The 23,118-nt window shown below is 49.9% G+C and overlaps 1 protein-coding gene across 1 annotated transcript in view; it reads right to left on the reverse strand.

The window, feature by feature from the left end:
- Positions 1-7,142: 7,142 nt before the first annotated feature.
- Positions 7,143-23,118, reverse strand: part of CDYL (chromodomain Y like) — a 131,061-nt gene continuing 115,085 nt past the window's right edge. The window contains exons 3-7 of the mRNA XM_082639569.1: positions 18,935-19,191; positions 17,496-17,668; positions 12,040-12,250; positions 8,334-8,477; positions 7,143-7,498 (exon numbers count right to left, since the gene is read on the reverse strand). Coding sequence (XP_082495695.1) covers positions 7,340-7,498; positions 8,334-8,477; positions 12,040-12,250; positions 17,496-17,668; positions 18,935-19,191 — 944 coding nt within the window. The 3' untranslated portion in view covers positions 7,143-7,339. The remainder of the gene's footprint in view (positions 7,499-8,333; positions 8,478-12,039; positions 12,251-17,495; positions 17,669-18,934; positions 19,192-23,118) is intronic.

Raw genomic sequence — 23,118 nt, forward strand, 5'->3', positions numbered from 1 at the left:
CAATATATCCTTGTAGTTTATTTTATACATAGTAGTTTGTGCCTCTTAAACCCCTACCCCTATCTTGCCCCTCTCCCCACTGGTAACCATTAGTTCTCTATATGTGTGAGTCTGTTTCTTTTGTTATGTTAACTAATTTGTTTTATTTTTTAGATTCCATATATAAGTGATATCCTATAGCATTTGTCTTTCTGTCTTATTTCACTAAGCATAATGACCTCCAAGTTGTTGCACATGGCAAAATTTCATTCTTTTTTATGGCTGAGTAGTAGTTCATTATATGCTGATACCACATCTTCTTTATCCATTCATCTGTTGATGGACACTTAGGTTGCTTTCATATCTTGGCTGTTATAAACAATACTGCTGTGAACATTGGAGTGCATGTGTCTTATCCAGTTAGTGTTTTCATTTTCTTTGGATATATACCCAGGAGTGGAATTGCTGGATCATAAGGTTGTTCTATTTTTAGTTATTTGAGGAACCTCCATACTTTTGTCCATGGTGGCTGTACCAATTTACATTCCCACCAGCAGTGTATCGGGGTTCCGTTTTCTCCACATCTTCACCAACATTTGTTATTAGTCTTTTTTTATTTTTTGTTGTGCCATGTGGCATATGAGATCTTAGTTCCCCGACCAAGGGTTGAACCGGTGCCCTCTGCAGTGGAAGTGTGGAGTCTTACCCACTGGACTGCCAGGGACATCCCTTAATGGTCTTTTTGATGATAGCCATTCTGACAGGTGTGAGATGATATCTCATTATGGTTTTGATTTGCATTTTTCTGATTAATGATATTGAGCATCTTATGTGCCTGTTGGCCATCTGTATGTCTTCTTTGGAAAAATATCTACTCAGGTCTTCTGCCCATGTTTTAAATTGGGTTGTTTATATTTTTGATGTTGAGTTGTCCAAAATACATAAAAAGTTCATACATTAACCCCTTATCGATCATATCATTTTCAAATAATTTCTCCCATTCCTTTTGGTTGTCTTTTCATTTTGTCAGTGATTTCCTTTGCTCTGCAAAAGCTTTTAAGTTTAATTAGGTCCCATTTGTTTACTTTTGTTTCCTTTGCCTTAGGAGACAGATCCAAAATATATCTTGCTATGATTCATGTCAAAGAGTGTTCTGCCTGTGTTTTCTTCTAAGAGCTTTATGGTTTCTGATCTTATATTTAGGTCTTCAATCCATTTTGAGTTTAGTTTTGTATATGGTGTTAGGAAATGTACTAATTTCATTCTTTTACGTGTAGCTGTCCAGTTTTTCCCGCACCAGTTATCGAAGAGACTGTCTTTTCTCCACTGTATATCGTCTCCTTTGTCATAGGTTAATTGACTGTAAGTGCATGGGTTTATTTCTGGGCTCTCTATTCTGTTCCATTGATCTAGGTGTCTGTTTCTGTGCCAGTACCATACTGTTTTGATTACTGCAGCACTGTATAGTCTGAAGTCTATTACAAGTCTTCCAATTCTGTCCTTCTTTCTCAAGATTGTTTTGGCTATTGAGGATCTTTTGTGTTTCTATACAAATTTTAAAATTATTTGCTCTAGTTCTGTGAAAAATATCATTGGTATTTTGATAGGGATAGCGTTGAACATGTAGATTGCCTTGGGTAATATGGTCATTATAACAATATTCTTTACATCCATGAATATGATGTATCTTTCCATATGTTTGTGTCATCTTCATTTTCTTTCATCAGTATCTTATAGTTTTCTGAGTACAGGTCTTTAGGTTCCTTAGGTAGGTTTATTACTAGGTATTTTATTCTTTCCTGATGCAGTTGTACATGGAATTGTTTCCTTAATTTCTCTTCCTGATAGTTCATTGGGTGTATAGAAATTCAACAGATTTCTGTGTATTAATTTTGTATTAATTACAAATTTACTGAGTTCACTGATGAGTGCTAGTAGTTTTCTGGTGGTGTCCTTAGGATTTTCTATGTATAGTATCATGTAATCTGCAAAGAATGACAGTTTTACTTCTTCCTTTCCAATTTGGATTCCTTTTACTTTTTTTTTCTTGTGTGAGTGCTGTGGCTAGGACTTCCAATACTCTGTTGAGTAAAAGTGGCAAGAGTGGGCATCCTTGTCTTGTTCCTGATCTTAGAGAAAATGCTTTCAACTTTTTACCACTGAATATAATGTTAGCTGTGGGCTTATCATACATGGCCTTTATTATGTTGAGGTATGTTCCGTCTATACCCACTTTCTGGAGAGTTTTTATCATAAATGAATGTTGAATTTTATCAAGTGCTTTTTCTTCATCTATTGAGATGATCATATGGTCTTTATTGTTTAATGTGGTGCATAACGTTGATTAATTTGTGGACATTGAAAAATTCTTGCATCCCTGGATTAAATCCCACTTGATCATGGTATGATCCTTTTTATTTATTTATTTATTTATTTTTGGCGGTACGTGGGCCTCTCACTGCTGTGGCCCCTCCTGCCGCAGAGCACAGGCTCATCGGCCATGGCTCACGGGCCCAGCTGCTCCGTGGCATGTGGAATCTCCACGGACCGGGGCACGAACCCGTGTCCCCTGCATCGGCAGGCGGACTCTCAACCACTGCACCACCAGGGAAGCCCAGTATGATCCTTTTAATGTAGTTGCATTTGGTTTGCTAATATTTTGTTTAGGATTTTTGCATGTATGTTAATCAGTGATATTGGCATGTAACTTTCTTTTTTTGTGGTATCTTTGTCTAGTTTTGGTATCAAGGTGATGCTGGACTCACAGAATGAATTCAAAAGTGTTCCTTCTTCTGCAATTGTTTTGGAATAGTGTGAGGAGGATAGGTGTTAAGTGTTTTTTAAATGTTTGGAAGAATTCACCTGTGAAGCCATTTGGTCCTGGACTTTTGTTTGGGAGGCTTTTTAAAAGTTACTGATTCAATTTCATTACTGGTAATTGGTCTGTTCATATTTTCTATTTCTTTCTGGTTCAGTCTTGGGAGGTTGTACATTTCTAGGAATTTGTCAATTTCCTCAAGGTTGTCCATTTTATTGGGATATAACTATACAGTATAGTACATACTATAGTTCGTAGTAGTCTGTTATCCTTTTGTGTTTATGGTATCGGTTGTAACTTCTCTTTTTTCATATCTGATCTTCTTGATTTGGGCCCTGTCTTTTTTTCTTAATGAGTCTGCCTAAAGGTTTATGAATTTTGTTTTAAAAGAACTAGCTCTTAGTTTCACTGACCTTTTCTATTGTTTTTTTTCTCTACTTCATTTTTGCTCCGATCTTTATGATTTCTTTCTTCTGCTAACTTTGGGTTTTCTTTGTTCTTTTTCTAGTTCCTTTAGGTGTAAGGTTAGGTTGTTTGAGATTTCTTGTTTCCTGATATAAGATTGTATTGCTATGAACTTCCCTCTTAGAGCTGTGTCCCATAGATTTTTGGATCATTGTTGTTATTTTCATTTGCTAGTGGGCCAAACCAGGGCCCAGCTGGTCCCAGGACAGCTGCTGGCCTGCTGGTGAGTGTGCTGAGTCTGCAGGTTGAGGGGCTGTGGATGTCCTGTGTCTGGGTCTGCCTGCTGGTGGGTGGTCCTGAGGCTTGCTGGTGAGCGGGGCTGGGGATTCTGGGGCTGGTACCTGGCCACTGATGGGTAGAGATGGGCCTTGGGGTCTCTGGCCGCAGGGCCCTGGGTGTCTGCGGCATAGTGCCTGTGTGCTGGCGTGTGGGGCTGGGTCCTGGGCCCTCTGGAGGGGCAGGGCCATGTCCAGGGGTGGCTGTCGGCTCAAGGGGGTCTTAAGGCAGCCTGTGTGTGCACCCAGTTAGTCGCGTGGCCTGACGCACCTCAGTCCTGGTGCCTGCAGGCTGGTGGGGGGGGGGGCTGGGTCCTGAGGCCAGTAAGCTGGAGGGAGATCCAAAGTGTCACTTGCCACCACCAGGGTCCTCGTGAGGTTTCGTGTGGTCTGTTAAAAGAGTGAAGTCTATTTCCCCCCGCCCTCTGGGACTCTTGAAAGCCCTGCTGACCTCAAAGCCGAAGGTTCTGGGGGCTTGTGTTCCCGGCACAGACTCGCAGACTGAGGAGCCTGACGTGGGGCTCAGACCCTGTATCCTTTGGGAGAATCTCTGCAGCTGTGGTGGTTCTCACATTTGTGGGTGGCCCGCCTGGGGTGTGGGACTCGACGACGTCGCAACTCGGCCCTTCCTACCCGTGTCGCTCATTCTTTGTATCTTCAGTTGTAGAAGATATTTTCTGGTAGGTTCTGGGCTTTTTCACTGATGGTGGTTCTGCAAGTAGTTTTGATTTTAGGCCTGACTGTGAGAGGTGAGCTCAGGGTCTCCACTCCACTGTCCTGGCTGACCTCCTTGAGGATGTTTATTTCTACGTGTTAGCACAGAGATCGCTTGGTGGACTGGTCCAGCTCGTCCAGATGCAGAAGAGTTTGTGGACCATCAAAATTCTGGGGTAGGTCCAGCCTCTGCTTGAAAAAGCCCTAAATCCCGAGCTGCTCAGCAGCCTCAGTCAACCCCACCACCCCCACCCACCACTTCCACGCACAGGATTGTGGGCTCCCAGGGTGCAGAATGGACTGGATTCTCCAGGCCACCCTCCTGCCCATCCCCACTCCAGGCATAGAAGAGCCAAGCTACTTGTCCTGGGCCAAATACCCTAGATGCTTGAGTCTCAGCCCTGAGGTGCTGATTTAAATGGTTTTGTGGGCATCCAGGGTTTTCCAGGCTCTCCAGATGATTCTAATATGCAACAAAGTCCGGCAGCCACCGCTTTGCACTCCCCATGGCCAGTTTCTATCTCAGTTTGGTGTTGGTGAGTCAGGGTGCTGGGGGCGGAGCGGTGGCGTCTGGGGAGCATTAGCTGCTCCTGGGCCCAGACACTCACAGGCTCTGTGATGCTGAGCGGGCCCTTGCCCCCTCTGAGCCTGTTTCCTCACGTATAAAGTTGAACAAGTGGGCTTCCCTGGTGGCGCAGTGGTTAAGAATCCACCTGCCAATGCAGGGGACACGGGTTTGAGCCCTGGTCTGGGAAGATCCCACAGGCTGCGGAGCAACGCAGCCCGTGTTCCACAACTACTGAGCCCGTGTGCCTAGAGCCCATGCTCCGCACCAAGAGAAGCCACTGCAGTGAGAGGCCTATCTATGCACTGCAATGAAGACCCAGTGCAGCCAAAAATAAATAAGATTAGCTTTTTTAAAAAAATAAATTTAACAGGTGCATGCAATGTCGCAGATTCACGATGTCACTCAAGTTCTGGGCTTTGCTCCAGGGCCTAAAGGCACTTGGAGGATTGTTTAATGTGCCTGGAGTCTCTCCCTTACCGTGGAGGGCCATGTTCTGGAGGCCACTAGAGCACTCTAGGGCAGGGCTGGGGAAAGCCGGTTATGGAAGGGACAGAAAGGTCAGTGACACAGAGCCACCAGAGGGGCTGATCAGACTAGGCTTTGGGGGAAGCAGATGAGGGCAGTGACGGACCCAGCAGACAAGAGCCCTGTGCCCCCCATTGTCCCTTTCTTGTGATGTGTGTCACTGCTTGGTAGACGCCAATTCTCTTAACAGTTTCCTTCTCTTGCATATATATACCATTTGTTGGTATTAGTGTAAGCCAAGTGGAGGACGAGCAGGTTGGAGGCCCTGGCCCTGGCCTTCTGGGCTCCTGCTGGGCCTGGAGGCTCTCCCCCTCTTCTGCTCTCTGGCCAAGAGGGGCAGTGGGGTGGCCCTAGCCAGCTGCCCTCCACCTGCTTCTGGTTACATTGTGAGCGTGGGTTTCCCTTAAACTGTCAAATGTGATATGCCTGTGTGTATGTTTCACACAAAAAGTAAACGTCTCATGAGGAACTTCAGAAGTGAAGAATTATCAGAGAAACATTTTGAATGTGTTAAGAAATATTAGTTTTATTTAACCAGTTTTCACAGCTGAATATTTATTCTATAAAAACTTTACAGATTGTACAGTTTATATATAGTTCAAACTACTGAACGAAAAAAGTAGGTCCCACAGATGCAAAAATATGCACCAGCCAATCCATGGTAAAGGCAGATTTACACGCTGTACAGCTCTCCACGAGGCCGGGAGGTGGTCGGTTCTAAGTATAAACTTCAAAACTGTACAAAAATAAGGTTTTGATTTTATTTCGTTCTTCATACATTCAATATGATTGCAAGCTCAGAAGCCTACCGAACGATAGGCGTCTGGAATCAGGAATCAGTCCCCACTCCTGGCGGGAATGTGGACGTCTATTTACACAGGGCACTCTCGGACAGCATCCTGTACTTGGTATATTGTGTAGACATGAAAGCAGAGACCAAGAACATTAAACGTTGATATAAGGTAGTTCTTTCTCTTAAAAAGGAGTTTCTGCATTTAATAGTGTGCCAAAAGAATTTTAACTTATTAAATAAAATATATTCTAAGTGAACCTAAAAATTACACTTTATAAACATAAAAATACTTTATTTTTGGTGTAATACATCAATCATATCTGCAAATAGAAAACCAAAACTGTATATAAAGTAGTTCTCACCCAGTAACAAGAAGCACTTATACAGTTATTTTTTCAAATGGGTCAGAAAAACTAACTATAAACCCCCTATAACTCAGAGATCATATTTGCTATTCAGTGATTCGCTAACACTGCAAAACAAGCTTTCCCCTATAGAGAGAGAGGTTTCTTCCTGTTAACTGGGTAAGAATCGGACACATTTAAGAAAGAGGCAGAAACAGCTGATTTCTCAGCGTGAAGCCTAGGCGTGTTTTCGTCTGGGGGTATATTCATCAGTGGGTGTTTAATCAGAAATACTTATCCTAAAAGAATAAGTCTTCCTTTCGATTGAGAGTTTTCCATCTCTGAGGTTTTGTACCTTCCTGGAGACAAGGGCATGCCTCAGATCGTTCCATATTTCCATTTGGGGGTGGGGGGTGGGGCGGGGGTGGGGGTGGCGGGCTAACATTACTCTTTAGATTCTGTTTTCTAGAAGGAAAAAACAAGGAAAACAAACATTATTCCAGACTTTTCTGACACCCAAACCAGGAAAACACACTTCTTTTTTATACAGTACTAGCCAAAGGTAACAAAAAGTAGAGCCTCAAAGAGCAGCCCAGAGCTCACAATTATACTTTTATACTTGTGTGTGTATTAAGTATAAAATAATGACGTTTGGACAGAGGAGCTTTGTAGTTATTTATTTTAAAGTTACAGTACTTAAAACTCCTTGGTAATAAATAGCTTGGCTGTTTCAAGTCCTGCTTCCAAGCCTGAGCTCCACATGAACCTGTTTCAGGCTGTGAGGGTGGGTCCGCACCCCCGGGAGCCCCAGCCGGCCTGTGCGATGCGACTCCAGGGTCGTCTGGGGCAGCCTGGCCGTCAGAACTCGTCTATCTTCCTCTGCAGGTACTTGAGCATGGAGTCCATGCCCTGGGCTGAGCCCCAGATCTTCTTCAGCACCTCGCACTCCCGCTCATTGGCCTGCTCCAGCTCCAGCTTCATGTTGCAGCGCACCAGGGCCTTGGATTCCTCCAGCACCTGCGCCAGACAATGAGCTGTGCGTTAGCGGGGACTGTGGATGCAAGCGCTGGCTCTGTGCTGCCCCCCAGCTTAAGGAGGCAGTTAGCAAACCTGAGGAGCCACCTGGTAAGAAGGTGACCAAACATCTCACAATACGTGTCAGGCCCCGATATAGGTATAATGTGTATCTCGTTCGCTGTGGATACTGGACAAATTCTCCACTTCAAAGGGCTGTTAAGCTAATTCACAACAGAGCTGTGCTCCTCTCCACTCCCCAGTCCTGCCCCAGCAGCGTGACCAGCCTTGGGCCTGAGCTACGGCTGCGGGGCCCCTGCCCCCAGCGTGGACCCTGTCCATGCCTGGGATACTCATTGAGAATGCCTGCCCCGGGAGTTTTCTAACCTGAATTTAATTTCGGTAATGAGTTGTCAGATGCCTGGGACAGCTTAGATGGGAGTTGTGTCAGTTAATATGAAATAACACTTCACCCTGTAATTTGCTAAATGCAATTTTGTTAGAAGACTGTTACCCAGCACACTTATTAAACAAAAACCAAAGTCCACTGAGGGAGAAATAAGTGCGGTTGTACGAAAGGGCTTTGGAAGCAGTAAAGAACTTTAGAAACGTTGCTTTTTGCAGACTTTCACGGGACGCTTTTAAGTGACTGACTCTCAGCTTGAACTGCACTCCTTGGCTCCCCGGTATCTGCAGAGGGAGGGCAAGGTCAGCAGAGGCCCGAGCCCGGCCTCCGCTGTCGCACATGGAGGCAGCTGTGGGCGCCCCCTGTGCGTGCCCTGCAGGGAAAAGTCGCGGTGAGAGCACTGACACGCGGAAGAGAAGGAACTGGACGTACGACTGGGTTACAGGAGGCAAGCTCCTTGATGCGGACCATAACTTCCTGGGTGAAGGTCCCGGGCCAGAACACCTGGGAGACCAGGCCTTTGCCGCACGCCTCCTGCGCCGTCAGCTTCCGTCCGCTGAGCAGCATTTCATTCGCCTGGAAGGAAGAAGAGCGGAGGGTGCGTGAGACGCGGGAGGTCGCGGACCGAAAACTCAGCTCCTGAAAGGTCAGACTGTGAGCAAGTAAGACACGGGAGGTGCCGTCAGCGGGGGAAGTAACCAGCAGCCGGCGAGCGTTCAAGAAGATGTAAAAGGAGGAACAGGATCTCCTGGACAGAACCAAGGAATCTAAGTTAAAGGAGATCTCTCTGCTATAGATCTGAAGTTACTGGCCTGTCCCTCCCCGCCTGCCGCCGCCCAGTGCCAACCATTCCCACGTGTGGACTCATTCAACACACAAACCGGTTTCCCAGGCACCTGAGGCGTAAGCAAGGCTAATGGCAATGTGTGGTTTTAGGGACCTGCACCAGGCACAGAACTGCTGCACCAGGCACAGACCTGCTGTGCCACATTTCCTATGTCAGAGGCCAACGGCTGACTGTCCTCAACACACCGAGCAAGGTTCTAAGGGCGGGGATGTTTCTGCTGCAGCATAACTGGGCAGCCACACCTAACATCCACATGGTAAAAATGAACTCTGCAGGACCTGGATGACCACTTAGTCTGCTTAAGAGGGTCTGACCACAGTTACTTCATAGGACTTGATGGAAGAAGTTCACATCTGCAGATGTTAAAATCAATTTCATACACGTTTTTTAAAAAACTTGGTCCTGGACTTAGGTCACTTTCAGGTCTCAACACAACATGTATGAGTTTTATCTCATTCGAACGACAGGCTCAGATGCTGCAATGAGGAGAAAGGAGAGAATCCATCTGACAAAGAAACCTCACCCTGTTCTGATGTGACAATTTCCTCTCCGTAGTTTAGCCTGAAGACTGATGGTCATGAAGAAGACTTGACCACGAGCTTCTAGGCTCTGGTAAAACATACTTTTTTCCAAAAGAGGTAAAACCCTTATGAAAGGCCCTGCTGTTACTGAGACGTCTCAGCTGACAGACCCGTGCACCCCCTGGAAACCACCGGTGAGGCTGGAAAGCAGATGCCTGCGGATCTCCTGGCCTTTCAACATAGGGTGGGGAGCCAGGTCCCGTTTCCTAGCTCGTGTCTCTATGCACTCCACTGCATCGTGCAGCCAAGACCACAAGCCAGTCACTGAGCGTGGAGCACATTCTCAAGACCGACTTGAACCCCGGGGTCTGAGCTCGGATGGTGGACGCAGACACTGTGGGCCCTGGGCCGTCTGGAGTGGGAGGGACGGGGCGGGCAGCCTTCAACTCCTTGCCGTCACTTCCTTGAACCTTGTTTTCTACCACGTGGAGGTCCCCCCACCCCGTTTCTCCTTCCCTCTTCTGGACTCTCAGGCCTGGGGGCAGTGACGGCCAGTCGTGAGCTGTCCTTGCTGCCTGGCTTCCTTTCCTTTCCTTCGCAAGAACGAGCCTGTCCCTACTGGCCTTCCTACTCCAGGGGGCGGGATGGAGAGGGCAACGCGGGGCAGGTCTGCCCTGACCCACAGGGGAAGCGCAGAGAGCGCAGTGCCTGGCCCTACGCGGCTCCCCCGGGCAGGCCTGGTTTGGGGGGGGCATCCACCACGTGAACCTAGTGGCCAGTGCAGCCGCTGTCCTGCTGTACTTCCAGCCGGACACCAAGGCCGAGCTGCCAGGTCCTGGGGAGCCCAGCCGCCGGTCCTCACTCTGGCCTGGGACTGTGCCCCACCTGCAGGGCCTCGGGTGGCCCCAGACCAGAGACCCTCCTCATGCCGGCCTCGGGGTCCCCGTCCCACCCCTTCTGGGGCTACCGGCCTGGTGGTCGGTGGGTGGACGTGCACTCTGAGAGGACGGGCACTGGCCTCCGCGTCCCTGCGGGCTGGGAAACGAGGGGTGGAGGCCAGCACGGCTGCGGCAACCCTCCCTCCCTTCCTGCTGATCCCAAGGGGTGCCATCTCCCCTCCTCGCAGCTCTGGGCGCAGCTGGTCCCAGAGGGGCCACAGCTGCCAGCAAAGGTCCTGCCAGCCTTCAAGCCATGATGGCTGCCCGGGCAGGGGGCCCCCCAGAGCCACACGGTCCTCCCACCTGACTGCACCCATCCATGGACCAGGGCGGTGGGCACAGGGCCCAGTGTCCCCACCAGGGTGGCCACTGCGGGCAGCTGGGGTGGGGGGCTACAGCAGGAAGGGAGACGAGGGGGAGGGGCCCTGAGACCAGATGTGGCCACGGGGGCTGCGGCTTGTCCCACGTAACAACTACTCTTTTACACGTTCTGTTTGGGAGTGAGTTTAGACTTATGGGGAGATGATAAAGCAGCACGGAGTGCCCCTGGGCCCCATCCCCCAGCTGTGCCTCACGGAACACCTTGCAATGACCAAAACCAGAAAATTACCATCAACACAAGGCTCTTACGACTGAGCCACGAACCCTCTGCCAATTGTGCCAGGTTTCCCCCCCCAACGTCCTTTCTCTGACCCAGGACCCCTGCCCTGAGCTGTCAGGCCTCCTCCAGGCTGCAATTGTTTCTCGGCCTTTCAGCGAGTCGTCTGACCAGGCGCCCTGGAGGGTGCTGTGCGGTGTTTGCGGGCGGTGCCTGCTGCCAGGGCTGCTCCACTGTTACCCGGGTGCCCAGGACACCTACTTCTCTCAACTGCAGTTACTCTTTTTCCACCATCACTGACGAGCGGATGCAACATCCTTTTCCTCGTCAGCTGGTGGCCCCCCCCGAGGCAGCACCCGTCTCACCCTCCTCTGCGTCTCCCCCAGGAAGGGGGGGAGTCCTGCAGCCAGGCGTGCGGCCCCGCACACGGGCAGGAGGAGGTGGTGCCCAAGGGACATGCCTGTGCCGCCCAGATCTGGCTGCTGGTGACGGCACAGATGCCAGGAGCCCTGGGGACCCTCTGCTGCAGGGCGACACCACAGCCCGAGCTCAGAGACGACAGACACGGCAGCCAGCCACTCCAGCCCACAGCAGGGTGTGTGTCCCAGGCCACAGGTGCCCCAGAACTCCCCGTGGGGGTGAAGCTCTGCAGGGCCCGGCCTCCCCCTCAGCGTCTGCGCCTGCAGCCCCCGGCCGGGACCCCAGCCCGTGCCCGATTACAGCTCAAGGAGTGAGGAACACAACCTGAACTTTCTACAAACCACAAGCTGCATCGCAAACTGTCGTTACTGGTGGATTCAACAGCTAAGCACCTCCGCACTACCCTGGGAAAGGCCCTCATCCTAAGCAGCTTTGCTCCTTCGTGCTTTCCCTTAAAAGTACAGCTTTCAGGGTATTAGGCCAAGAACCTGTTGATTGCAAACTCTGGTTCGTCTGGGTCACAAACCGGGTGCTTACTACTCGTGGGTATCAGTGTTAATTACACAGAGACAGAGATTCCTCACGGCAGGAGGGCCTCTTTCATAAACAGTCTATGAACCAAACCATGAAAACCTTCCATGAGCTCCTGAATTAAGAGTGTGATTTCGTGATTTAAGAACAATAGCTGAATTACAAGTGCATTTGATGCAAAGTCCCCCCAGAATGACACCTTGTATATATTTAGAAAAACACTAACCAAACTAGACTTCTTCAGGAAGTTTTCTAAGATGATTCTTTAAAAAGAGCTACTCACGGATGCTCCTCCCATAATCTTGGGAAACATCACGGTGGAACAGCCATCTGGACTCTGTCCGAAGGTAGTGTAGGGTGTTTGGAACCAAGCCTTCTCATTGGCCCAAACCACGTCACAGAGAGGCAGGATGGATGCTCCTAGTCCAATGGCTGGGCCATTTACGGCTACAATAATAGGCTTCTTAAACTGAATGAAAGTATTCACGAAGTTTCTAAAATGGAAAATAAATGGGGGAGTTACTCAAAACCCTGCATATTTGAGCAACAGAAGAATCTATGGAACTCAGTACACCAAGATGTGACCTCTGGGGGCATCACCGTGACTGGGAATTCGCTGATGGCCTTCTCCCTGCTGCTGGGGGCCCTGGGTTTATGTACCCTGTGCTGCAAAGGCTTAGCGGTGCCCTGGACGCCAGGCCAGGGTGGCTGTTGCCACAGGACCTGTGTGAATTCTGTGGGAACAACACAGTGGAAGGTGCTCCCCCTGATGGCAGGAGGAGCCCAGGTACCACAATAGGCTTCCGAGGACCAGTCCAGCAGCTCTCCCGGAGGAGGCCTGGCCTGGGGTCACTGTGGTAGCCTGGGCTGGGCAGGGACGCAGGGCCTGGGGTCAGGAACCCCAGGGTTCCAGCCCCCAGGTCTGGACTTGGTCTGTGATTTCAGACGGCTCACCGATTAACTGGAAACACAGATATTGCCTGAGTTTATACAGAACTAGATAGAATGAATTGGGGGACGTAGGAATGCGAAGCTCACAGGCTCGTGTGAGACGTGAGACCCGATGAGAGCATCGCACGGCCCGGACACAGGCCTGCACAGCTGCTCCTTCTGCGAGCTGGGGAGATGGCCAGGCAGGCCTCCCAGGACACAGAGGGTGTGGTTGTCACACGGCCCAGCCAACACCGTTGGGACCTGCTGGAGGGTCAGGCTGGGAAGGTGGGCTGCTCTGCCCTTCGGTTCAGGGCCAGATGGTGCATCTCCCTCCCCACACTGGAAGCTAACTATGACCAGAGGTCGCGTCTTGTGAAGACTTAACATGGTGAAGAAAAGGACAAACCCACCCAAAATGAATACAAGATAACGCCTTTAAGGCCAGCTATGTTCTAGATCAGAAGTCCAGAACTCCAATTTCTAAACCTGACGACCCCCCAGCTTTAGGGCCAAAAACACCAGTCTGGGTGCTGCTCCCTACAATTAATTCAGCAATTTAAAAATAAGGCAAATCTGTTCAGATCGTCTCTGAAAATCACAACTTAGCATCTAGCCTCCCCTCCTCCCCAAATCCTGACATGAAGGGTCATGTCTTCTTTGGATGGCGGGCAGGGGGTGGAGGGAGGGAGTGTGTGTAAGGTGGAGAGGACCCCAGAGTTTGGCAGCCTGCAAGCCTCACTCTGGGGACTCTTCTCAAAAGCCCCTGCAGTCAGCACAGGCCTCAGCCTTCCCCAGGTTCTCAATCCCCCCCAAGGTTGGGGGGATTGAGAATTAGGCCACTCAAATGAATGAGCTGCAGAGACTTTTAACCGAGCGCCTGGGGCGCTGTTCGGAAGATCACACTGGGTTTTAAGGACGCAAAGAGCCAGACAACCTTTACAACAGGTCCCTGAAATAATCCTAGACCACGTGCGTGAAGCTACTTCAGTTCTGCCACTTTTTTGAGGATTCTGGGTCAACGAGTCGTGACAGAAATGCATTTTCTATGCTCAGTTACCAATGACCCTTGCGAAGGTAACCACTGTCTCCCTGGTTTAAAGCAGACGTTTTCCCCGAGTAGCCCCACATTCATCTGCTCCCGTGAACGGGCGAAGTGGAAGCTCTTTCAGTGCTGACATCTGGAAACCATGGATAGGATGGTAGCTTAACATGAAAGAGGTGATCAAAACAATGTAATAAAGGGATTCTATAGAGAAAGGGTACAAGGAATGAATCCTCCTGCTCTATGTCAGTATAAAAGAAAAAAATCTGCTAAAATACATATTGCAAAATCAGGCTGGAGAAATTGGAACTGAATTTTTCCCCCCTAAGATGATTTTATTTTTATTTTTGCTTGGATTGATAATCTAAGCCCAGGGCTCGTTCTGGGAGGAGTATGAATTAACCGCCTCACTCTGGAGTGAAGACCATCGCCCCTTCTCAGAGGACCCACTGTGCTGTCTGATGAGCTCTGAGACGCCAGAGCGAGCACGGGCCACAGAGAAACCCCTCTCGTGTGAAAATAAAACCAAAACCCCCCAAAAACCCCAAACACAAGTTCACAGAACTACTTTTCTGTTTTGTAGAAACTTCCCTGAGCCAAGAAGGCTTAGCCACACAGCACCCAGAGGCAGGAGACAGGAGCTGCCTTTGGGCCCCAGGATGGCTCTAGGGGGCCTGGCAGCCAGGGACTGTCTGTCCACTGCTTTGCGGGGTGTAAAGCAAGTGTATTTTAGAACTTAAAATGCATGAACGTTCACATGTGCTCAATGCAACATACTGAATTTAAACTTCAGTTTCCTCTGGATTACCTATGAATTGAGTGAAAGGCTGTGCTGGGAACAGCAGGGAAGGAAAGAGATTATATTTGCCACAAAAAGACTATTAAACAAAACCGGAATTCTCTCCATTCTTTTGAAGAACATCTACTACCCCACAGACCTCACCAAGTTAGAAAAGCACCTAAGAACAACAGTCTAGGAATTGTTTTGGGGAAACCAAGAACGGGCCTGTTAAGGGCCAGTTCACTGCCATTTCTCAACTGAGCTCCCCCTCCATGAGAGTGTCTGGAGCAGGACTGAATGGGGAAGAGGTCAGGTTCTAGGGGATGTTTCCTCTCTGGCTTTGTTCCCTCCCCAAATCTCTGCTCCTCTCACCCCCATTTGGGGAGAGGAGGCTCCTGGTCCTTCAGACCCGAAGCAGCAGCTGTTGGTCCCCAAAGACTGCAAAAGCCTAAGGTTATAAACTGATCCCTGATAACTCTGTTTTTATCACTAACGTGCTGAGTATTTTTGTTACAATTATCTGCAAACTGGTTACTGCCAAGAATCCCAGCAACGGAATTAGCCCCTACAGATACTTAAGAATCTAATAGTTTAGACCTGATCTTCCTATTTCCCACCTTTCTTTTGGAAACTTGCTGTGATTGATGTTCTTTGCCCAAAGTTTTAAGGAACTTGAGATGAGACACCACAGAAACAAAAGATACACGCAGTAATAGCTTTATGTGTATAAGCCAACCTTACACACATAAAAATGAATTTCAATGCAAATGAGTAAAGGTTAAGTCAATCTGGTGTAACTATTTTTGGATCCTGCCTGAGTGCATTCAGAAAAATTCACATTGGCAAAAATGTATCATTTAAAGAAGAACTGATTTCCTAAAGCAAGATTTGGCTTTCCCCTAGGATACCAATTCAGCCTTTTGTGGGGAGTGAGGAGAGTCTGGAGTTTCTGAAATGGAGTGGGTGGCTGAAGAAAATAAGCATTGAAAGTTACCTAGAAGTTCAACACATGAGATCGCTCTTGATCTATCCTTCCTCTACTTTGTCTAATCCCAACAATACAAGGCTTTGCCCTGCTCAAGGGCAACCCCACCTTGGAGGAGCGGGCCAGAAAGTTTATTAGTGGAACTCAGGGAACCGTCTACAGGGGGGAGTGAGCCAGAATGGAGGCGACAAATCCTGTCTTTTTACTCAGCAGAGCCCCCAAATCACACAGTCAGGTGGAAAGTCAGTGTGATCTTATGGAAAATACACAAAGTCACCACCTGAGGCATAAGCATCTGTATTTTAAAAATGAACATTAAGTTCCTATAATTTATCCTGAAAGGGTGGGATGGGTCAATAATTGGGACTATCTACAAGTTATCCTAAAGTTACTGACGACTTGTCAAGGAATTACGTGCATTGATCAAGCAGTTTACTTTGAAACTGAATAACAAGATGGTCCCATCTAGTACACTGCAAGTTTGAAATTACTTAGGAAGCCAGAAGCAATGCTTAATAAAATCAGATTATAAAATTTCAAACTATTTTTGGAAAAACAACTACCCTATGATAGCCTAAAAAATAGTAGTAATGTTCAAAAAGATTAATGAACAGATGATGCCTTGTGTACATGCACACATGTATACAGTATGAGAAAACATTAATTTTGAGAATTATTAAAAATATTCTAAAAGGCCAAGGCAATGCCCTATAGTCCCAAGGTGTGGGGTTCCAGGGCTCCTCTGATGGGCTGTTTGGGGCTGCGCCCATCGGAACCATCTGGGGAGATCTTTTGGAGAGAGATGCCCTGCCTACTCCAGGCCAAGACAGGAAAAAGGCTTCCACCATCCTGCTGTGCAGCCCTCAAATGGTTTAGGGACCAGAAAGCCCAGTGCCCTCAGCGTCAGTGCTTAGAGTCGCAGCCACATGGGGCCCAATAATTATCAAAAGCAGCTCAACTTCAACTCTCCAAATAACTAAGAATTTTGGAGAAGATTCAACCAACGTTATTGCCACTTTGCAAGCCTGCATCTCTTTAAATGACAAAGAGACACAAAGGGTTCTTTGGGGTCCCTTAGGGATATGACACTTCTAGGGAGGTAGGCAGGGCAGTACAATAGTCTTTCTGGCTGGTGACTGGGTTTCATTCACTTCAAATAAAATTAATCTCTGAAAAATCAGACACTTCTAATTATGCTTATAGTGATTAGCATGAAATATATACAAAATATGTACCTGCATATGCTTACTGCAGAATCATGTGGTTCTAAAGAAAGCTTCCTGCAACGTTGTGTTACAGGAGTAGAAAATCCGAAAACAGAGGAAATAGAAATGTCGGAAGTTATACTGCTAAATGGGAAAAGTTGCAAAACAACACACAATATTATTCCACTTATTTGATAGAAATAAAAATACATCTGTATTATTTGTGTGTGTGTATGGAATGTACATCTGAAAATGTTTGAAAAAGGTTGGGAAAGACATACAAATAAACAGTGGATGCCTTGCGGTGGGTGAAAGAAAGGGAACTCCGTGCATCTGTATCATCTAGTTTTGTGTCTGTGTAGCTGGAACTCAGGATAAACTTGTGTGTTGTACTGAAACAAACCTTCTCATGTGATGTTATGGAACTAGTGTGTCATAAAGTCCAGCCGACTTATTTTAGAGTCAAGCAAATGGTAAGTTACCACGTGAAAGAGTGTCTTTATTCCAGGGCTGGCGGCGGAGCACATGGAGCGCGGACGGCTGAAACCCCTGCCACGTGCTACCCTGCGCTCTGCCCCTGGAGCGCCCCCCATCGAGCGTGTGCGGGGCTCCAGCCAACCTTGACATGCGTCATCTGCTCAAGGCAAGTGGCCCACAGCAGAGACAGATCTGATCAACTCTGCTACCAGCGAGTCTCAGGGGAGGAGACGCATGCCCCGCTCGCAGGCCCGTCCAGACCCGCCCCATGGGGCCTGGGTCACGCCGGCGTTCACAGCGGACCAGGTGTGCTTACCTGATGGCCTCGGCCATCTTCGTGCTCTCTCTCTTCCGGTCGTCCGTCAGGCGCCGGATGAAGTAGATGAAGTCAAGGCCGCAGCAGAAGACGCTGCCCACGGCGCTGAGCAGCACCAGCTTGCTGTCGTCGGCGGCGGCCGTGCTCAGGGCGCCCTGCACTTCCTTCATCACCTGAAAGGCACCGGGAGTCACGGGCGCGAAGGGAACGTTAAGAGCATCTTATCCCTGGACCATCTCGATCCACGCAAAGTGCATTTACAGCCTGATATGTTGCCTGTACCTACCAAGTAACTCGCAAGTTTCTTATTTTCTGAAACCAGGGATTGGGAATAACGGGGACAGAGTGTCATCACATGACACATTACGGACGGAGGATAACGAGAGGGACGTGTGAACCTGAGTTACTCAACGGTCCAGTCCTCGCGGCTCTCGGTGGGTGAGTTACATACTATGTCCCCTTGGCATTTCTACAGTTTGGACAGCAGGTGGCACATGCAACCAGTTCAAGCAAACGACTAGTTTGGTTTCATTTGACACCAGCCTCCATACTTGGGACAGAAACCCCAAGTTTAGTGCGTACGGGTAATAAGTACAAGCACGTCAGCGTGGAGGCATTTTAGAAGGGCACAAACCACTTAAAATGGCCTCTAGGAAGGACTTACGAATAACCAACGGTCTAACGACATACCGGGGACCAGCCCTGAGCTAGCCTGTCCCGTGATCCTGGCCAGACACACTAGCTTTCTGTGGTTTGGTTTTCTCGTCCAGAAAAGGCTTGACCTAGCTGTTCACAAGCAGGAAACAACTACCAGAACTTACAATTTTAGGCACGACATAGTGCAGGTTCAAACACTTGCGATTTTAGATACTTCGCAGAACCGAGTTTCCGAGCCTTCGCGAGCACCAGTCTCCCCCGATCCTGGGAAGCTACCTTCATCGGCACGATCGGTAACGCGTGCGTTAGCATCACTGCAGCTGTGAGCTCCACTACGTGGAGTGCAGGGACCGACAGGGAAGGGTGCTGAGATGCTCGGAAGGCTGGACCTGGGGCTCTTTAATCTCGTCTGAACAGAGAGCTCTGGGACCCGACGCAAGCTACAGGATGGCGTGTGCACACGCTTTACACGTGACTTCAGGGAGGCCCTCCGTCCCCCCGATGGATGAAGAGCTCCTGGCCGGGAGGTGGAAGCACAGGGGCACCACCGCCACCTCCCTGTTCACAGCCAGGGCCCCGAGCACGAAGCCGGGCCCTCGGCGGACCACACTGTCCTCGCGTATAACGGGGAGCAGGCCTGCCGCGCTGTGCTGACTTCCACCGTCGGGCGAAACAGCCCGGGGTGGGGATGGGGGATGAGAAAGGGCGCAGGAGAGCAGGGACCGGGCCCCGCAGGCCCAGAGAGACGGGAGGCCCCGAGCGGCCCCAGGGACGGCGCTCACCTCTGGGTTGAGAGAGTTGTTCTCGGACGACTTCGTGGACAGCAGGATGTGGGTGAAGCCATCCTGCTTCCGGACGACGATGTCCCTGTACCTGTAGGCGCTTTCCGTCTGCCTCACGCTGAAACGCAGCCGCTTGTCGAAGGGCTGGTCTCGTCTGTCATCGATGAATTTCCTCTTCCCGGCCGTCACGCCCGTGACTGACGTCTGCAGGTTGGTCGTCCCGTTGGCCGTCAGTGCGTCCATGAACGGGGAGGAACCTGCCAGGGGTCCGAAAGCACAGCAGTCGGTGAGGTGTTGCCGTCAGCTCGCCTTTGAATTAGGGAAAAATGCTTGCGACAGACCCAGGATCGACTGTGTTAATTTAAGAAGCTTAAAAAGTAGAACCTTTGGAGAGGCTACTTTGAAAGGCGTCCGTTTGCCTTCCAAGTCTGACGAGGAAATCGCCCTCGCACTGGTCCCACCTGATAAAACAGAGATGGGAATGGGAAGGAACGTGCTGAAGAGAAGCTGTAAAATTTGAGACTTTTGAGGAACGGAACTGAACTAGAATGGGTCTCATGAAGAGGACATAATCCGGGCTTGAGAAGTTGAAAGAAAAATGGAAACTGATTCAAAGAAATATCTTATTATTAGAGCCGAGCTATCTGCCATTTTAGCCGAAATTTCTTCTGGATGAAGAGCCACTCATACAGACTCACGAAGCAGCCCCCCCGTTTCTGCGGGTCCACCACCCCCTCGGGCCACTCTGTCCCCTGGTCCCAGTTCTACTACGTTTTCAAACAGCCTTTTCAATGGCTGGAGACGGCGCGCTCTCCTGCCACCCAAAACGTCCCGCTAACTCTCCCTCCTCTGTCGGCTGCCCTGTGTCAGCCTGGCTGCTGTGCTTCACTCAGCCTTAAAGACACGGCCTTCCGAACTCAGTGTTTCTTATTACGATAAAGTCAAGAGTTTGATACTTTCTTAAGAGTTACCAGGAAATGTCAGGCTAAGGGTTCAAGTGTTAAGGAAAATAATTATGCTCCTATTGGTGTGAACTGTCTAAATATTATCTAACCTGGTAATGAATGTATAGAGCCTTTGGGTGGAGGAAGAAAGGGAAAGAAATGCAAGGAACTGGATCAGGCTCTCCTAATAAAAGGAGCAAGGAGAGAATTTCTCTGAGGAGAAGAGCAGGAGGAATTAGGAGTCAGAAATACTTCCTGCAAAGTGAGAGAAGATAAGCTGGAGCCGCTGGAGAAGACAACAGGTTGACTTTCATTCAGTTAGGAGAACTACTTTGGAGGTTTTTAGAATTCAAAATAAATTCATTTTGGGGAAAATCTGGGAGAGGTTCTAATACATAAATGGTACAAGACTCTGAGACTATAAAAAGGTACGTGGTAAAAGGCCTCCCCCATCAGCCCACGACCCCCTGCCCTCCACAGCCACTGTGTCTGGTTTCCAGGGGTCTTACAGAGTGCCCTATGTGTATATCAGCAAATATGAATTTAAATGCTTCTCTCTCACCCGCCTTTAACAAACACAACGGTGGCACATTGGACACAGCGCTGTGGATGTCTGTAATGCGTTTTACCAGCAATTTTTGGATATTACAAATGATGCTGCAACGCATAACCTTGGCTTGTGTTGTCCCTTCCAATGTGCTGGCCAATCTGTAGGACAAGTTTCTAAAGGAGCATTTGCTAAGCTGTTACCAGCGAGACGGCACTGCTGAATCTTTCTGAGGAAGCTGGCAAGGATCCTTTCTGTTCCTTTTAACCTTCAGCCTCTCCTCTACCAGGTCCCCCCACCCTCCCGCCTGTGTTTACAGACGTTCTCCAACCTCTTCCACCCTGTGCGCTCTGAGCTGCTCTTCCCAGCACTGCCCTCTCTTCTCACGCCCGTCAGAGCCCCGCCTGGGCTGTCCTTGCTGTCCCCACTTCTCCCTCTGCCCATCATCCCTCCACCCGTCTGCCCTGAGCTGGAGTCTATGTGAACGGACAACTTCTCGGGTGCAGGGAGGAAGGGGCCACGGATGAGGCTAAACCACCGAGCCTGGTGCCCAGGAGATGGGGCATCTGCAGGGGAGTGTCACAGGGAGATGTGGTTTTCTCCAGTCACTGCTGAAGTGAAGAGTGAAGAGGCTCCAGAGCCCAGAAGCGGGGCCTGTGGTAAGCGGAGTGGGTGTCCAGAAACGACAGCTGAGCGGAGAAGTAGAAGCAGTGAAGGAGAGAGGGAGCCGCGAGCCTGCCTGGGTGCGGGGAGGGTCACGCGCAGGGCCAGGGGGCTGCACAGGAGCGGGAAGGCGCCCCGGGCTGCCCAAGGGGAGGGAGCGGTGCCACGTGACGTGTGCCACAGAGAGAAGGAGGAGAACGGAGAGGTCATGGGGCGGGGGGGTGGGGCATGAGAGGCCACTATTAAACCCGGGAAGTTGTCTCACTGGAGGGCAGAAGCCAGAACGCAGGATTCAATGTACGACAGACAAGAACTGTCATGCAAAAAACATAAATGTTCAAACCAAGAATTCGTGAAAATGCAGTTTTAAGGACCCCAGAAGAACAACTGTGGGTAAGCGGGACCGGTATTTACGTGACGGACAATGATGATTCCCCTGCCTAAAAAGAGGTCCCATCAGGAATAAGCCCGTGGAGAGGCAGGCAGGGAGGCCACCCGCCCCGGGTAAAGGCGATGAAGGAGAACGGGCGGCCCGGCTGGGGCTCCGGCCCTTTCCGGAGGAGCAGGTTCTCGGGGACGCACTTGCTGGTGTGTTTGGATCTTGATGTTACCAACCCTGAGTGAGTTAATAGGTGCTGTGTCAAAGCAGCAAGAATGACCCTGGTGACATGGGGAAGCCCTCTGCGTGCTGGTTGCCCGCCGTCCACCAGGGCAAAGCCGCTGGCTTTGGATCAGCCCTTCCACCCCGACCTGCTCCTGCTTCGCAGGGTAAATAAAGCCACACATTCCTCAACTCTCCAAGAGTTTCCCTGGTGGCTTCCTTCCACAAAAGCAGGGTTTCTAGACTATGGGTCCATGTAGGCTTGATACGTGAGCTTTGGAAAAAGCTCAACATATTTGAGGCAGCAAGTCCCCCGGAGCTCTCCGTGGTTCTGCAAATTTAGCCGTGGATTTCTGTTGGCTCATGCCAGCCAGCACTGCTGACTTTGGCCTTCGTGTCCCTGTTAGAGCTCTGCTGGCTCTTGGTGCCATCACGGACTCTGCTGATTGCAGAGGACCTGTAGGACCCTGTTCAGGTGGAGAAGTGCTCACAGCAGGACTGCCCTCAGACTCGCAGGTGCCAGCACTGGGCCACGCCCCTCGTGACGTGCGTCCCCCGCCCAGGTCTGTGCTCCCCCTTCCCTCTGCCTACAACGTTCTGGCCCTAGGGCTCCAGACGGCTGCTTGTTTCTGCTCATCTGAGCGGCAGCTCCTCGGGAAGCCTCAGTCCCCATGCGTGCGGCCCTCCCGGCAGCACCCACGCGGCCCAGTCTGTTTCCCTCGCAGCGCTCCGCACCCAGCTCATCCTGTCTCACCCGACTTTTACTTACGCTCCATGGCTGGACGTCACCAAGATCCTGAGAGCAGGGTCCCCATCTGTCTCATTCACTGCCGCACCCCCGGTGCTTGGAACACGCGGTCGCCACTGACCAAGCAGATGAGGGGAGGGGGCACAACGCCCCTTCAGCCCAGCCCCCTGCAGAGAAGGAGGCCTGAAGCCCACCCATCCTCGTGACAATCGGGGGCAGCAGTGCCACACTTCAGAGCAGAAGCCACTGCTAAGGACTCAACTAAGAGGCAAACACAGATTCAGGAAAAGGCGTCCTCCACGATGGAAACCATCATGCGACATGCAGTGTGACCCAGGCTCTGAGGGAAACACAGGAGGCAAAAGCTACAAGGAACCGGCATGAAATCCAGTTAAGAAAAACTCACTTAGCGTCTCTCCCGAAAAACGGTTTTCTTTTAAAACATTCTAAGAGCAAAACAGATACCCTCAGGGGTCTCCCTGGTGGCGCAGTGGTTAAGAATCCGCCTGCCAATGCAGGGGGACACGGGTTCAAGCCCTGGTCCGGGAAGATCCCACATGCTGTGGAGCAACTAAGCCTGTGCACAACAACTACTGAGCCTGTGCTCTACAGCCCCCGAGCCACAACTACTGAGCCTGCAAGCCACAACTACTGAAGCCCACACGCCTAGAGTCCGTGCTC

Source organism: Mesoplodon mirus, assembly GCF_964341445.2.
Source record: "Mesoplodon mirus genome assembly, chromosome: 12".
Lineage (NCBI taxonomy): Eukaryota > Metazoa > Chordata > Mammalia > Artiodactyla > Ziphiidae > Mesoplodon > Mesoplodon mirus.